Genomic DNA, 16,657 nt, shown 5'->3' on the forward strand with positions numbered 1-16,657 from the left:
CCTGTGCTCTGTCTCAAAAATAAACGTTTAAAAAAAGGTTTATTAAAAAAGACTACGTTCTGGGTGAAGATTTAGGTTAAATTGTTTTTCCAACTAGGTGTCCAATCTACCACCTTTTATCGAGTAGTAAAAATTAACGTGTCCATATGCTACTCACGGACCGGATTCTCCTTCTGGAGACTCTGGGTGGTACATCTGTTTGTTCTTGGCTGGTGCACCTTCCAGTGTTGACGTGCATTCCCTTCACTCATTCATAAAATCTTAGCACATCTCGGCCTTGTTTCCCTTCAGGTGAATAGAAAAGTGTCAAGCAGCTTTATTGAAAGTTTAGTTGGAAACGTACCAAATCCGTGTTTTTATTTTGGGCAAGAGTTCGCTCATTTATGTTGATGGAGAAGGTGGTTACTGCTCAATTTACCCAAGCCCTACTTTTGCTGCTAATAATTTTGTCATTTTCTTGTATCTAGAACTTCTGTTACTTTTTTTTAATCTTTATTTTTGAGAGGGAGAGAGGGAGACACGGAATCCGAAGTGGGCTCCAGGCTCCGAGCCGTCAGCATGGAGCCGGACGCGGGGCTCGAACCCACAAACCCTGACCTCGTGACCTGAGCCGACGTCGGATGCTTAACCCACTGAGCCACCCAGGTGCCCCCATACTGGTATCTTCTAAATAAGCCTTGTTGTCAGCCCCCCTCCCACTTCCCCCCAAATATCCTCAAGCCTTTAGCTCTCCAGGAGGCCCAAATGACGCAAAAGGCTTCACGGTAAGGAAACCATAAACTGCAGGACAGAGAGCAGAGCCCCAGCTCCTCCCGTGGACCCGGCTCCCTGAGGCCAAGGGCCACAGCAGTGAGTCCGTGGCCGCCTTCTGAACGGAGACCAGGAGCTCTCAACGGGGAAGGGGTGGTGTGGGGCTGGCAGGAGCGTCAGGCAGGTTGAGGGGCAGGGCTGGGGGTGGGGGGGCGGGACAGTCCTGGGGGGAGGCCAGTGGCTGGGGAGGGAGGCCACTAAGAGAGAGAAGCCACTGAGAGAGACAGGCAGGCTTCCGGGCCAACAGCGGGGATCTGAGTGCCGACTCTGCCAAGCCCGGCACGTTTGCGCACCTCCCCGCTGGGGACAACCTGTCTCAAAGCCAGCCTGTGACGGTGACACCAGTGCCCTCACTGTCCTCCCGGCCAGGCAGCCCCTCGGGGCCTCCCTCTGGGGGGACGTGTGCCTGGAGGACAGACCGGGGCCACGCCGTGTGTGGCCCCAGCACACAGCACAAGCCCGCACGGGGAGGCTTCGCCAAGTGTTTATTGAACAAAGACCGCAGGGAAGACTGTCACGGGCGCTGTCCACACGTGAGAAGCGGCCCTGTGGGAGATAAAGAATGTTCGCGGCCCCGTGGGTTGGGGTCCGTTACAGGCACAGGGCTGGCGGCCACCTTTGCGTCAGAGGACACGGGTGGGACTCCTCCTCCTCAGGACTGCAGGCAGGGCCCGGGGGCCAGGCCCCAGGTGGTGTCCCTGCCACCTCGCCCAGGGCAGGACTCCCTCCGTCAGTCCGTCTGTCCGTCCGTCCAGGCTCACACCAGCGGGATAGGGTAGGAGGCACAGGCCGCCAGCCCACACATGTTCTTTCCGCGCTCGATGAGGAAGTACCTGGGCAGACAGGGTGGGCGGGGGCCTGGCTGGAGCTTCCTCACCACAGACCTTTCTGGAAGGTTTTACCGCTCACCAAGATCTGGCTCCGGGGGTGAGGGCGTCTGAATTTACTCATAAAACAGGAGCGCTGGGCTTACTCTATGGTCAGAAAACCTGACCTGACTTTGTGAAGACCTTTTCCTTGTCTCTCTTCGGCTGACATATTGTGTCCACACCCCACCTTCCGCAGAATTTTCCGGGGCTCCTTCTCAGCCCTGACCTAGGCCCTCACATAGTTATGTATGGTCTCTGTCCCCGCCCCACCCTGCCCTAGGACGCAGACTCTGGTGGGGGACAGGACAGAGTCCCCTCAGGGCATGTACCCAGGGCACCTGGTGCCAGCCCCTGGCTGTTAACGGTCAGGGATAAGCTCGTTGCCTTGGTAACCTGCCCTCCCAGCCCGGTTCCCTCCCAGCAGGGCTCTATGCTGGTTCTGGTTCCGGCCACAGATCCCCCTGAGACAATGTTCCCGTTCCTGACACACGACTGTTAAGATCCGGGGCTCAGGGCAGGCGGGGGCTGCCAGGGACATCTCCGGGGTGCGTGGCTCACAGTCTCGGGCCCCTCCCCGGGGGCCTGCACGGGGTCTCGGCCAACTGGCCCCTGCTCAGAAGCCACCCTAACCCTAACCCTAACCCTCCAGGGCCCCCAGACCCGAGCAGTCACGCCCTTCCCAGCTGCTTACCCTTTCATCCCCCACCGGGGACCCCAAGAGTTTTTCACGATCCAGTAGGGAATCCCATCTTTTTCTCCATACCCAACAGCCAGTACCGCGTGGTTTACTTTATCTGGAGTCTTATGACAGGAAGTGCTGGAGAGCGAAAGTAAAAAAGGGCTGGACACACAGGAGGGCGAAAGCATCCGACGGCTCAGCCCCCGTCCCACCGCGGTCCCCGGAGGCTCCAAAGCAGTGTTTCTCAATGCGGGCACCGGCGCCACGTAAGGAAAACTAACTCCGCTCACGGCGCGAGACACGTAGTCCCTCCCGTCCTCCCGGTTCTGTTCACACAAAGGAGTGCACGAGGGGCACTGGCCCAGCTACAAGCCCGGACGCTCTCTGACGCCTGATTCACAGCAAGAAGAGATCGCCCTCCAGCTGCACCTGCCGTTTCCACTGCACCTGTGCACCTGTGCACGTGCCTTACCTCCTCCCATACCCGCACACCTGTGCACCCGCCCCCCTCCCGCACCTGCGCACCTGTGCACCTCCCACACCCGTGCACGCAACAGTATCCGGGGTGTTGCTTTGTTGCCACTGAATTTACTTTTAAGACCACCTGTACTTGGGGCAAACGCACAGGTTTTCCGTGGACAACGGGGAACCAGTTTCCACAAGGAAATCCTAAGAAACTCAAGAGGACAAGAGGCGGTGCTGACTCGTCACTGGGCTGACGCCTGACTGGGTTCCTGCTCTGGGACAGGCCAGGGCAGGTGGCGGTGCACCTGCAGGGCCCACAGCTCTGCTCCCGTCCCAGGGAAGCTTCGCTTGGCAGGAGGCCCCTGGCGACCCAGGGCTGAGGAGCCCGAGAAAGGCAGGCCTGAAACCACAAACCCTCAGTGTGGCTGGGGTGGGGCGCGAGGGCCGAATGGGGACCACGCGGCAGATGAGCTCAGAGAAAGAAGGGCCAGATCACCGGCGTCCCCCAGCCCAGCCGACCCTGGACCATGGACGGGTACACTGAGGAGGCAGAGGCTGGCGTGGCTGGACAGCACTCCACAAGGCGGACTCTGGCTCTGAGCGGAGGGCGGCCCGCCGGTGGGGCACAAGGACACGTGGGTCAGAGCACATTTCCAGGCAGCGTTATGAGGGTGGGGAGGAGACGTGTCGGATCTGAGGTCCCCACGGGCAACCCGCTTGAGCTGGCCGGACGGCCGTGGGTCCCGTGGGCCTGCTCATGACGTGGGACAGGCGGGTGGCCAGAGGCAAGGGTGAGGTGAGCCCCGTCCCAGAAACGCTCGGTTTTCCGAAGAGCGGTGTCGGGAGACTCCCGGCGCGGGGTCCCGAGAGCGGCCGCTTTCTCCTCCCTCTCTCACAGCTTCCCACCCTGAACACAGGTGTTTTTGGCCACGGGCAATTCTTCCACCGACGCAGAGCAAGCACTGTCGCCGAGCGGCCCGGTCTGTCCTTCTCCCCACTCCTCGCCACGCCAGACTCCACGCCCGGAGCCGCGGGGCCCGAGTGGGCCGTGGGAAACGCCAAGCCCGCGGCGCCCTCAAGCAACGGCCTGGCCAGGAGTGGGGGGACGCCCGCCCGGCCCCGGCCCTGTGGCTGTGGGCCCACTCACCTGGAGTAGACGCCCTTTCTGTACATCATGAAGTCGTCGGTGACCTCGAAGGCAAAGCTCACGGGGTTGTACAGGGCCACCGCCTCCACCATCGCCTCTTCGTCATTCTGTGGACACACAGTCTCTGTCACCTCTGACCCCGTTCAAAACGTGCTCCTTCGTCCCAGGGTAGGGACGGAGGCTGGGGGCTGGGTGGGTGCACGAGGAAGGAAGAGAAGACTGCGTTGGCCCAAAAAGCCACTAAGGGGCAGAGGCTGCACCCTCCACCCAGCAGACGGTGGGGGTTTTGCCTGAATGGCCCGGTTCCTGCCCTTTTTTATTTGGCTTACGGGCTGCTCCCCTGAAACCTCGGCTCCCCTGTGACCCTCCTTCCCTTCGCTGGGCCGGTCTGCTGGCGATCTCTCTTCCTAATAAGGAAACCCATAGGGTGGGGGCCATGGGTGCAGGCGGGCCGGCTCGTTCTGTCACTGCGGTCCCCCTACAGTCCCTCCATGACGCCCCCTCCCCTGCCCACGGGACCCCTGCCCTCACAAAGCCAGCAAAATCAACCACCTCTCCCTCTGCCTGCGTCCTGGCGTGAAGCCAGCCGCGGGCACTTCACGTTGTGAGGTTGTTTGTTACGGCAGCATAACCTGGCTTATCCTGACTGATGCGCATTCATACTCGGTGAATCTGCATTCACTCTCTCGCGCACACGCTGATGGCACTCACGCACACGCACCCTGTGTTGCGGGATGGGAGTCGCTGCCTGCAACTTACGGAGGAGGACACGGAGACAAGGCTGGAGCCCTGCACAGACCCAGGTCAGAGCCCCCGCGCCTGATGCTAGTCCCACGCTCTGCCCCTCCCGCCTCCCTCCCGCCCTCTGCCGCCGCGGTGACTGGGCACAACGATAAGACCTTCTAGTCAAAGTGCGAGGAGAGGAGGCTGCGCGCTGTGCCCCGGCCCCCTCGTGAGAACACAGTCCCCGTCGGAGGGAAGGATCCACTACTCACGATTGTGATGTTGGCTACGTCCTTCACGAAGGCAATGGCCTTGCTGGGCTGGAATTTGCAGTCCCCGTCCTGTTCAGGCAAACGGTGTGGAACACGGGTGAGGGAGGCTCGGCCCCAGGCTGGGACTTCAGGCCTCCCCCGAGCCGGCTGATGACGTCTGCGGAGCCAACGCCCCGTGCGCCGGGGGCCGGGTGATGGGGTCACTTAAAAGGGAGTCAGAGGCATCCTTGTTCTCAAGGAGCTCACAGGGGAGGGACGGCCCGGCACTGGCTTCGGCAGAGGTGGGCTCACGGGCACTCGGCGGGACGGAGGTGAGTGCGAGCCTGCCCGGCCGGGGAAGGGAGGGACGACTCAGCGGGTGGACCGAAGGAGCAGCTGTGTGACCTCCGACGGCTGGAAGGTGGACTCGAGTGAGGGTCTAGGGTGGGGACGGTCCCCAGACAGCCCACTGGTGGCCGACAGGTTTTCAGGGGGCTGGTGCTGCTCACCGGTGAGGGGACACTGGTGGCAAGCGGAGCCACAGGTCTGGGGGAAGGACAGGGCTGTGGACGGGGAGGACGTGGCCCGGTGACCTGTGGCACGTTCAGCGGGCCTTGGGCAAAGAGGGTGCGGGTGCCGGAGGGCGTGCTCTGGCACCCACGGCAGATGGGGGGAGCAGCCGAGGCTGGCGCCGGCTGAGGGGGGACCCGGAGCAGCGGGAGGGCGGTGCTGCAGCCTGTAGGGGAGGAGGAGGCGCTCCCCGAGGCTGAGGGGTCGGCGGCGCGCAGCCCAGGCCAAGAGGCCGTGCCACCCAGGGTTACCTGGCCCTTGTAGGGGTAGGTGTCTTCACCCATGATGCCTTTGTTGTACCGGATGTACTCGAACGCCTGGCTGGGGAGGCCCCTGCGAGAAGCACGAGCGGAGGTGTCTACCTGAACCGGCCCCGCCACCGGCGGCCCCTGCAGGCGCTGGACCTCGACCGGGGCAGGGCCCAGCCGCAGGGGAGCTCTCTGGGCGCGGGAGGGGCTGGCAGGGCCGCCCCAGCTCCCTGGCCCCGGGACAGACACCCGGGGTCCGAGGACGGTCAAACGTGTGTCAGGGGCACAGAGAGCCCTTGGGAGTCTCAGGGACCCCGGGCCCAGGCCTTTCTGCCAGGAAGAGCAAGCAGTCCCACTGGACGGCAGAAGGGACCCGCCCATGGCCTGCTCTGGCCGCCGCCGTGCCCGCTGGGCCCCCAAGCGCAAGGCGCCTTGCGACCATGACCGCCCAGCTCCTCCCGTGAACCCCGTGTGGCCCATGCCGTTATTTCTTGGGGCTCCAAGACGCTGAACAACCTCCCAGGGACCCCTCAGCCACAGCCATGGAAAGAGGGCGGATGGTGGAACCAGACAGGCCTGGGCTTGGATCCCCGCTCTGCCGAATTCCGGCTAAGGGACTTTGGGCATATGACCGTCCCCTCCATGAAGCCGGGACGACTCTCCTCCCACCGCTGACCCAACAGAAGCGGTCGTGGGAAACGAGGGGGGCTCTGGGCCCCCGGGCAGGGACGCACCCTTGGCAGCCATGATTGTTGAAGTCCTGGGCACAGTCGACCAGCTGCTGTTCCGCCTGCAGGAAGGGGCGAGCGCGGTGAGCGAGGGCTGGTGCACACCCCTGTGGCCTCATCGGCACTGTGTCAAGGCCGGTTACAAGCACCCAGGGTGGGGACAGCAGGTGTGCAGGGGCAGGCCAGGGCTGGCGGGCGAGGGCAGGTGGCCGCTGGGTGCTGCCCGTAGGTGTGCACAGCGAGGCTCGTGTGCCCACGGTGGCAGGCCTCACTGGAGACCCCGCTCCGCCCTCCGGGCCCTGCCCCTCGCCCCCCTTGCCCTGGGGTCACGGGGTCAGCAGTCGCACACACAGGCCCCGCTCTTCCCTCCTGTTGACAGCCGCGGCAGTCGGAAGGGCAGGGCTCCCAGACGTGCCCCACCCCGCAGGCGCTGCTTTCTGAAGTCCCCTCAGGCCGCCAAGACCAGCGCCACCTGGGCACCACCCGGAACGGGCCCTTGGCTGTGTCCTGGGGAAACCTCATTCCTTTCCGGCAAAATGTCCGTGGAGACTCCCAGGCCGAATGTCCACAAGGCTGGGGGCCCGGTGCCAGCTGGGGCAGCATCGCCACCGAGCCCCGAAGGAGCCTGAAGGCCCACCTGGCCCTCCTGCCAGGCCCTGGGGCCAAGCCACGACCTCTGTGGGTGGCCCCAGGGGCGGGCTGCTTACCAAAGACAGCAGTTTCCCGGTTTTGATGGCGATGGCGGACTCCAGGGCCCCCGTGGTGGAGAAGGTCCAGCAACTGCCACAGCCGCCCTAGACAGGCCGGGGCGGGGGTCAGTTACAGGAACCCCAGGAGGCAGGCTCCCGTGCCCTCGGACCCTTGCGGGGGTCCCTCCTGTTACAGGTGGGGTGCCTGAAGCCTGCAGAGGAGCAGGAGTGGCTGCCAGCCATGGGTGCCTCCTAGCCCCGGCCCCTCGCTGACCAGGCCCCACGGCCCCGCGAGGGCCAGAGCCACCGTCTCTGGATTCCCTCCTCCTTCTGAATCTTACGCTCCTCCTCCACTCCCCATGGTTTCTCAGCAGGACTCGCCCAAGTCTTGTTTCCAGAACCTTCTCTGTCACCTCTCCACCTCCAACCTCACTCAACCCACTGTCCTCACGAGCAAACTAACAACTCCCCAAACCCTGTGTCGGCCCTGACCTCCATCGGGGCCCAGATGGTCCCACCCCACCTCGCCCACCTGCCACAGTCACGGCCCGCCTCGGGGCGCCATGCGGGTCAGGCGCCACAGCTTGGCTGCCTGTGTGTCACCGCTGTGCCAGCCGGGGGTCGCCTCCATCCCGTCAACTGTAAAACGGGGCCGGCGCGCCTGCCTCGCGGGGCTGTGAGAGGCGCAGACAGGGTCCTGTGGCTCAGGCCTCATGCCTCTTCCTCCCTGACTGGTCGGCCCCTGAGCGCCCCTCTCATCACCCCTCATCGCCCAGGGGTCAGTCCTCCGGCCCTGCCGTCCCACAGAGGGCCTTCCTGCTGGCCTCTTCCTCCCTCCGTTCGGGGAGGACCCCATCCGGTCAAGAAGACCTTATCACGGACAAGGAGAAAATGTTTCTCAGCCAGAGTCTCAATGGAAGGCCAGTGTTCCTCGGGGGGTGGGGACTTGCCCTCATACTCTCTGGAGGTGAGGGGATGGTGTCGTTCTGGAGAAGGCCAGCGAAGGCCGCTGCACTGTGACTTCTGGGGGAGGGACATCGTGGGCAGAGGGGACAGCAGGGGGCAGGGGCAGACTCCCCGGAACACGGCCGGCTGCCTCACAGCTTTGTGAGGGCAGGAGGCCAGGCCACTGCAGGGGGCGGCCGGCCAGAGTGTGCCTGGTGGGCGGGCTCCACGCCGCGAGCTGACCGCCAGCAGCCACCCAGCGGGAGAGGCTGGCCAGGCCTCGCTGGGCGGATGGAGGGTGGGAAGAAACGACATGGGGTGGCAGGAACGGGGTCCTGGGGTCCCATCTCCGAAGGGTGCAGAGAATACGATGTTCAGAGGGACTTTGTAGGAGACCTGGGACGCATGGGGAACCCTGGGCGTGGGGGGCACAGCCGAGCTTCAGTCTAACAAGGAGGGACTTTGTCTCCCTCCAGAGCAGCCCCCAGCATCACCTCACAGCCTCCCAGAGGCGGGGGGACGGGGGACACACACAGATCTGGGGACACCTGCCATGCTCTGGGTTCTTCTGGGAATACTGTCTGCGAATGTGGCGATTTGGAGGGGAAGGGGGGGGTGCCGCGCATACCTGATTTTTCACTGGCGAGACATACTTCCCCTTTGTGCGCCAGTCCACAAACGGTGGGTAGGGACCAGTGCCCCGCAGGTAGTTACCTCTGGTGGCTGAGCAGTTCTGCAACAGCCAAACACAATGTTTTCAGGGGAAAAGCGTGCAGTTAAAACAGAATCACCGACAGAGAAGGAGAAAGAAACATCCCGCCCCCAGCGACTGGGTCCAAACGCTAACAGACGCGTGCCTTTCAGAGCCCCGGCCGGAGAACCAGGTTCGGCAAATAAAAATGCAGTTCCTGCAGTTAAATTTGAACCTGACGTGAACGGTGAATAAGTCTGTTATTCAGCCTAAGTACGCCCTGTGCACGTTTATGCCATATTTACACCAAAAAGTTACGTGCTGTTTGCATGAAATTGAGTTTTAACTGCGCATCTGTATTTTCTGGGGCAACCCTAAGTAAGTCTGGGGTCCACCAGGCTGAGGCCACAGGTGTGGACGGAGGAACTGCTCCGAGCGGCCTCTCTGACTCCCCAAGAACCCCGGTGAGGGGGTGGGGTGGGCTCTGCTGGGAAAGGAGGGCAAAGGTCTGAGCAGAAGGAGTCCCATCTGGTGACAACACACAACACCTACCTGAGGCTCCGACCAAAGATACTTGTGTTTTATTTCGGCAAAGCTCATGTCCGAAAACTGGTTCAGTCCCACTGAAAAAGAGAAGGAAAAACAAAAAACCCAAAGAAAGAGGAGCTCCTAAGCCTCTAAGAAACAGAAAAAACAAAGAGACCCACATTAACCTGCGTCCCAAGTCTGCAGCAGCCGGTGCCCTCACGTGTTCTGAACGTGACGTGACCTAACACGCCAAGGTCAGGTGTGCCTGTGCCTCCGAACCGCCCGGGGAGCGTCTCAGCTGTGCGCGCGTGGGCTGCGTGGCAGGGATGTGGGTGCGGTTAGTGTGGGGGGGGGGTGGGCCTGGGCACCCAGCGCCTGACACCCGGCCGGAGAGCCCGATGGCCGTCCAGGTGAAGAGCCTTCCACCGGCCGTCACCGCCGCACGGGGCGGGGAGCACTCCCATCTCCCCCACAGCCCAGTGAAGCATCAGAGGCATCGACGAGCTCCCCCAGGACAGCACGGCCAGTGTGGGCAGAAACGAGAGCCACGCACAGCTTTCCCGTATTACGCCTGCTGCCCACACTACGGTCAGCTGGCCCTGCCGTGGTTTCTGAGGCCCTGGATATACCGTGTGCACGTGCTTCTAGTGACTTCTCGTGACGCCACCCCGGAGGGAAGGCGGACGTCCCTAGAGGCTGCTCCTGAGTGCAGAGCACCGAAGGGGGGGCTGCTGGCCAGCACTCCAAGGGCAGGGCTCATCATCGGGACGGACCCTCGGCGGGCAGGAGCGGGCAAGAGCGGGCAAGAGAGGGCAGGGCTCCTACACGGTCTCCTATAGACCTCACGACCCGCGGGGGGGCCCGGTACCGTCCTGCATCACAGAGACTCTCGGAGCCCAGCAGAGCCAGAATCTGGGGTCCCGGAATCGGGACGTGCCCGCACCCTGACTCCCGGCGCGCCTTCCACCCTCGGGCGCCCCTAGCGCGCGTGTGTCCGGCCCTGAGACGCGGCCCCGGACGCCTGGCGGGAAGGCGGCCCCGCGGTACTTTTAAAGGTGTGGTTCCCAGCGTTGTGGGCGCTTATCCTCCTCCAGTTGCCGACAAAGGTCTGCAGCCTGCGCTGGTACTCCTCTGAGCTGTATCTCTTTTGGTGCTAAAACAAAACACATCAGGCGTAAGTCACGGAGACGAGTGGCAGCTCACTGGAAGGAGACGGTTCGTTTCCTAAGAGGAGGGCTGGAGCTTTCCTTTCCGCCTCGACCCTCGAGGGAGCCGTGCTAGTGGGCGGGCGCCGCTGAGGCGTCTGCTGAGGAAGTCAGGAGGTGGCCAAGCGCGGCCCTGCCTCCGGGGACCTGTGGCCGGAGCGAAGGCGAGGGGCCGAGTCCCGGAGGCCCCGGGAGAGACGGGCCACGTGCAGGTCCTCCGCGGACACACAGCCGCTGCCGGGTCAGGTGCCTGTCAGACATCACCGTCTCTTGGAAGCACCTGCACTCGTGTCCCCCAAACTGCCCCGCGGCCGGCAGGCGTCGCACGGCGATTAGAACGGAACACACACCTCGGAGGTGAACGCGCTCGCGTCGCTGAATCTTTCCCGCTTTGGCCAGCTCCCTGTCCGGAAGGCCCCAGGGGCAGGGGGCTGGAAAATCCCTCCCCATCGCCTCAAATCGGGCACAGCAGGGCGTGAGAACAGGCAACAGAGAGGGGAAGAGCGGCGGAAAGAAGTTGGGCACTGACCTGGACCATCCATGACTTAAAGTTAACTTTCTCTGTAGAAAGGAAAAAAAAAACAAACAACCAGATTAGGCCCCGGGTTCCTGGCCATGATGCTGGCCCGCAGCCAGGCAGGGCACTTTAGAACTGATTTGCATCTCAGGAAACTAGGCTACATTCTAAGCACCGAAAATGGTGTTGTGTCGCACAGAATGCCAAAAAGCCCTCAAACTCACTGCTGCTGCGGCTGTGGGAGCGGAAACGGCTGGTGGGTGTCCTCGGGGCGGCGCCCAGACGACAGACGGGGCCCCCGGTACTATTTTACCCCATGTGGGTGCCGGCTGTGCATCTGTTTATGTGGACCCCAAGGGCCAACAGATTTCTTCTTCAAGGGGCAGATAACAGATATCTCGGTCTCTGCAGGGTCCCGTGGTCTCCGTCACCACCACCCTGCTCTGCCCCTGCCATGTGACCACGCTCCGGTAAAACGTGAGTCACAAACGCTGCCCCGCAGTGCCCGTACGCGGGGTTTTGTGTTGTCTGCAATTTCGCGTTACATTTCAGTGGCTGCGAAGGACACATTCCAGCTTATTGTAAATACTGGCATTTTAAAATGAGACGGCCACATCGTTCTCTCAGAGTTAGCCAGGGAACCCATGTACAACACCGCGGTGGAAAAGTTGCCATCCGCAACAGAAGGGAGCGGGGCACGTGTTCACACTCGATGCCCGACCGTCCTTTCAGGCGACGAGGACGGAAAGTATGCATTTAAGTTATTTTTACTTCCTGTGACTCACACATCCCTGAACATTATACAAATGTATTCTGGATTGAATAATCATCATTAACACCCCAACTGATTAAACTATTTCAGGGGCGCCCGGGCGGCTCAGTCGGTTAAGTGTCTGACTTCGGCTCAGGTCGTGATCTCGTGGTCCACGAGTTCAAGCTCCACGTTGGGCCCTGTGCCGACAGCTCAGAGCCTGGAGCCCGCTTCAGATTCTGTGTCTCCCTCTCTGCCCCTCCCCCGCTTGCACTCTCTCCCTCTCTCTCTCTCAAAAATAAATAAACATTAAAAAAGATTTAAAAAGTATTCCAAATATACGCTATGAAAAAGAATCGTTAAACATGAAAAACAAACTTGTATCAGAAGTGCACCCCCTCATGAGATAAACAGGACTTTACTAACAACACCTGCTCGTGGATTTATAGATTCATGAGTGAATATTTCCTATTTTTTTGAACGGGTCAGCATTAATTCTAGGAATAAATCAAAGGACTAAGAAATCCTGCTAAGTAAGCAGATCTTAACTGCCGATTGCTTCTGGGAATGGAAGGCAATTTTTAGAGCAAATGCTCTCAATTCCTCTGTTCCTAATCACATGATGCTCTACAACCCCATCAGCTGATACCTCTGTGAGGCCCTCTCTTCCATCTCTGTTTCCTTGAAGAACCAGCAACAGCCTTGAAGAAGGATTTGTTACCATCTGTCTTTGCTGCCTCCGAGGTGTTTATGACCACAAGGCCCAGACTTAGGACAAGTGAGAGGCGCTCTCTCCCAGAAGATCAGTGTTAGCAAAGAGGATGTTTGGAAGTAAAGGGGCTGGACGCTGACCCCTTATCTGTGCCCAAGTCACTGGGAATTTCTCTGTGTTCCTCCAGGGACTGCCATCCCTCCCCGTCCCTCCCCGCCCCTCACCCCCACCTTGAAATTCCCCCGGTTAAAGAGCACTGCTTCTCAGCATTCTGGCTTCCCTGTGTGGGTCACACGCCTATTCAGAAACCAAGTTGTTGCCACCATCCCTGGGAAAGAAATGCCCGTTTCTCCAGTACAATCCGGTGAAAGGTTTCAGAGGGTTCCCAGTCCTGGTTTTAGGGCCCTGTGCAGCAGGTGGTTTCAGAAGAAGACAGACCTCAACTCAGGACCAGGGTTTGAGGCCAGACGGAGTTGAGGACAACTGACTGGCCTCTTTGCCTCTGGGCAATTTCAAAATCAGCAAGCAGGTGTGACGAGCCTGGCCTATTCCTCATTCGCTGGAGGTCAGTGGGAGAAAAAGCCAGAGATGCTCTTGGGGCTGGGCCGGAAGGACCTGCTGGTGAGCCCAGAGTCCCAGCCTCGGACACACCCCTTTCAAACCCACTGTGACTTCTGGAGGGGGCATCTTCACGTCTGCCCTGTCTGGGAGACTGTGCACGGGACAGCAGGGGTCAGCAAACTATGGCAAGCTGGAAAATGTTTGTTTTACACTTTCGAAGGATTGAAAAACATATACAACATTTTGTAAGACCTGAGACTCATCTGAGTTCAAATTTCAGAGTCCAGAAATAAAGGTTTATGGGAACACAGCCCCGCTCACTCACGTACACACCGTCTACGGTTACCCTCACCAGCAGAGTTAAGTAGTCGCTACACACGGTGTGACCCACAAAGCCTAAAATATTTCCCGTCTGGCCCTTACAGAAAGAGCTTGCGGGGCCCGGCTCTGGAGTTAGTACGGGTGCCTGTGCGACAGTCCACACAGCCACACAGCCGGGGCAGAGCACAGACCTGGCCCCCGGGGGAACTGGGTTCTCCTCAGCTTGGGGCTGACCTGCAGCTGGCCCCCTCGCCCCCACCCAGGTTTGCAAGACCGGGGGGCTTTCTAGCACAAATGTGTACAGAGGAACGAGGCAAGATTCTGAGCCAACAAGATTCAGCCTCCGTGATCTCTGTCCCGTCCCAAGGCTGTCCCTTGGCAATCCTCTGGGTGCAGGGCGAGTAGGGCAGCAGCAGGGAGGGCGGCAGGCTCGCAGGGAAGAGCCCTCAGCCTGGGGAGGTGCCCAGGGCCGCAGCAGCAGCAGAAGGGGTGCAAGAACAGAGTGCCCCCGGCCTAAAGGGCAGCCCTGGGGCTTGGAGCAGCGCCCTCAGGCTTCAAGGGCTAGAATAGGTCGTTCCTGCAAAGCCCATTCTACAGGGCTCTCAGGGCAACTGTGGAGATCCCCAGGAAGTTGCCAGAAAGGCTGGAAAGTCCCTGCTCATCCCCGCAGGGGCACAGCCAATCCTCTACGTCCCCCCGCGGGGCGTGGAGGCAGCGGCTTCTCCGGGGCTCCAGGCCCTGCAGGCGCCTGGGCCAGTGGGGCCTTGGACGCCCAGCCCACCCGCTCCTCTGGTCACGCAAGACGCCCTCTCAGCCTCCCCCTCCTCCCGGCCCCCTCCCCTAACGCAGTTCACCCCTCCCGGGTCCTGGGGCCGGGGAGAGGCCCTGCCTCACCGCCCCCCCAGCCAGGTGCTCCCCACCCCCGCCCGAGCCGGCCCGGCCTGGGTTCTCTCCCGCGGCGCCCCCTCCCCGTACCTAAGGAGCTCACGTAGAGGTCGGCGGCGCCGCAGGCCGGGGGTCCCAGGAGCCCCGCGCCCGCGCAGAGCAGCGACAACACGGCCCACATCGTAGCGGCTTGACCCGCGGACTGGCTCCGAGGGCCCAGGAGCGCGGCGGAGGCGGCTCCGGGGCGGGGACGGGGGCACCGGGATGGGGCGGGGCTCCGGGGGCGGGGCGGGGCTCCAGGCGGGGACGGGGGCGGGGGCACCGGGAGGGCGGGGCTCCATGGGGGAGGGGCACCGGGGATGGGGCGGGGCGGCGGGGCGGGGCTCCAGGCGGGGGCGGGGCACCGGGGGCGGGGCTCCGGGCGGCGCCCGATGAGGAGACTCACCTGAGGTGCGCGCTCTGCCGCCTCTTCCTCCTACGGTGCAAGGAAGGCCTTCGCGGGCAGGGGTTGCTGCGGGGCAGTCACAGCGTGACCTCGTCTCCCTGCCCGCCCCCACCCCCGGATGCCCCTATCTCCACCGTCCGCCCCCACCCCCCGCAGCCCCTCATCTCCTTGCCTGCCCCCCTGTCCCGCAGCCCCTCCTCTCCCCTGCCCGCCCCCGCCCCCTGAACTCCCATCTCTGGTCCTCATTAACCACGTTGGAATGAACTTACAAGTCATATATAGTCTTCCCTCTTTCTGCGGATTTCCCAAATACAGAAAATGGCCCTGAAGCTGCTAATAGGACTTGTTTTGTGAGGCTCCCCCCGCCCCCGCCCACGTTGGGGGCCATGTTCTTCACCTTTGTACTCGCCACAGGTTGTTCACCCCCCACCCACACTCCCATTTTATGGATGGGGAAACTGAGGCCCCAGAGTTTGTTAACTGTCCCAGGAAGCGTGTGTTGGGAATCCGAACCCAGGTTTGATCTACTGCAGTCTGTCATTCTCCATTTTTGCAGCCAGAGGCAATTTGGGGTGCGGTCAGGGCCTGTGGGGCCGTTCTGTCTCAGCTCCCACCTCTCTCCCCAGGGCTTTTCTCTCCCAAAGTTCTCAGCCCGGGCTGTGCTCTGAGGCCCCAGGGGAGCATGTTGGGGGGGGGGGATGAGGGTTGTCTCCTAGGATCTGGCTGGTGGGTAGGGGCCCAGGAACGTGCACGGAAGGGGCCTAAGGGTGATCTCTTGCGGCGTGTGGACACCGACTCTGCAGGAGAACCAGCATCGGTGCCCGCAGACTGTCCTGGCAGATAAAGCAGATCTTTGTCAGTTTGTGACTTTGCTCCCGTCTGGATGTCCCTCTGGTGCACTTTGAGGCAAAGATCTCGGATAATGCCCTGCAGTGAGGTTTGGTAAGTCCCCGGCCTCGGGAGGACGCACGGCTGGCCTCTCCCGCAGCAGGAAACACCGCACCTGCCCATCCCAGGCGCCTCTGACCTCTGACCCCAGACCTGCCCCCTGGGCTGGGGCCCCGGTGACCCTGTGGTGTGGATCAGGAGGGTGTGAGATGCAGTGAGGAAGGCGGTGGCTTGGTCAGCTGGAGACCGGTGTCTGGGTCTGGTCCCACTGAGGAATCACGGTGTGACCCGGGCAAGTGGTTTGCACCATAAAAGTGACTCGCCCCAGATATGGGCTCAGTCGTGTGCCCTGTGTCCTTTGCTGCCTGCACCTGTTTTCATGGCGGGTTTGTCTGCACGTCTGGCTCCCGCTGGGAATCACCTCTGGGACGGCCTCTCCGTGCTTCCGGTCCTCTGTACCTCTACAGAGGTGGCACTGGCAGCACAGCCCTGCTGGGCCCTCAGGCGGCGGCTAGAAAGTTCCGTCCTGGGTTATTTGTTCAGACACAGTCCAGGCACTGCTGTGAAGGGACTTTGCAGATGAAATCAACGTTTTCAGCCAGCTGACGTTAACGGATTGTCCAAGGGCCCCAGGACAATCACGTGGGCCCTTCAAAGCAGAAGAGGAAGAGGCAGAGAGATGCGCCCGAGGAGGTCAGAGAGCTTGAATCCCAAGAGAGACGGCCCACCGTCGCTGGCTTTGAGTGGCGGACTCCGGAAAGTGTGAATGACCCAGCCGACAGCCACCCCATGGGGCTCCTGAGTTTGCTGCGAGGGGGGGGGGGCAGGTTCATTCTCAGGGCCTCCAGAAAGGAAGACCGTGTGGGTGACCCCTTGATGTTGGCCATGTGGGATGGGGAACAGGGGAGCCCGTCACCTCCACATGGACTTCTGACTTTGAGAACTATGAGATGATGTCTGTGTTGTCCTGAGCCCCTACCTGTGCCGGTGATTCGTCACGCAGCAGGAGGAAACTCACCCAGCAGGTGA

At 61.6% G+C, this 16,657-nt stretch overlaps 2 protein-coding genes across 5 annotated transcripts in view; one reads left to right on the forward strand and one right to left on the reverse strand.

The window, feature by feature from the left end:
- Nucleotides 1–16,657, forward strand: part of TBC1D2B (TBC1 domain family member 2B) — a 334,347-nt gene that overhangs the window by 177,385 nt on the left and 140,305 nt on the right. The window lies entirely within an intron of this gene.
- CTSH (cathepsin H) lies at nt 23–14,546 on the reverse strand. 2 transcript variants are annotated; one of them, XM_027068295.2, is made up of 12 exons: nt 14,386–14,546; nt 11,078–11,109; nt 10,391–10,496; nt 9,368–9,438; nt 8,753–8,857; nt 7,198–7,284; nt 6,497–6,552; nt 5,766–5,847; nt 4,966–5,034; nt 3,971–4,077; nt 2,371–2,496; nt 23–285 (listed from the first exon to the last, which is right to left on the reverse strand). In XM_027068295.2, exons 1-12 carry the CDS (start codon nt 14,474–14,476, stop codon nt 252–254), a joined length of 966 nt encoding a protein of 321 aa, XP_026924096.1. In that variant the 5' UTR covers nt 14,477–14,546; the 3' UTR covers nt 23–251. The 2 variants fall into 2 exon arrangements, with proteins under 2 accessions (XP_026924096.1, XP_026924095.1); XM_027068294.2 differs by lacking the exon at nt 23–285 and adding an exon at nt 1,279–1,643 and having other exon boundaries at nt 14,386–14,541.

Source organism: Acinonyx jubatus, chromosome B3 (genome assembly GCF_027475565.1).
Source record: "Acinonyx jubatus isolate Ajub_Pintada_27869175 chromosome B3, VMU_Ajub_asm_v1.0, whole genome shotgun sequence".
NCBI classification, from domain to species: domain Eukaryota; kingdom Metazoa; phylum Chordata; class Mammalia; order Carnivora; family Felidae; genus Acinonyx; species Acinonyx jubatus.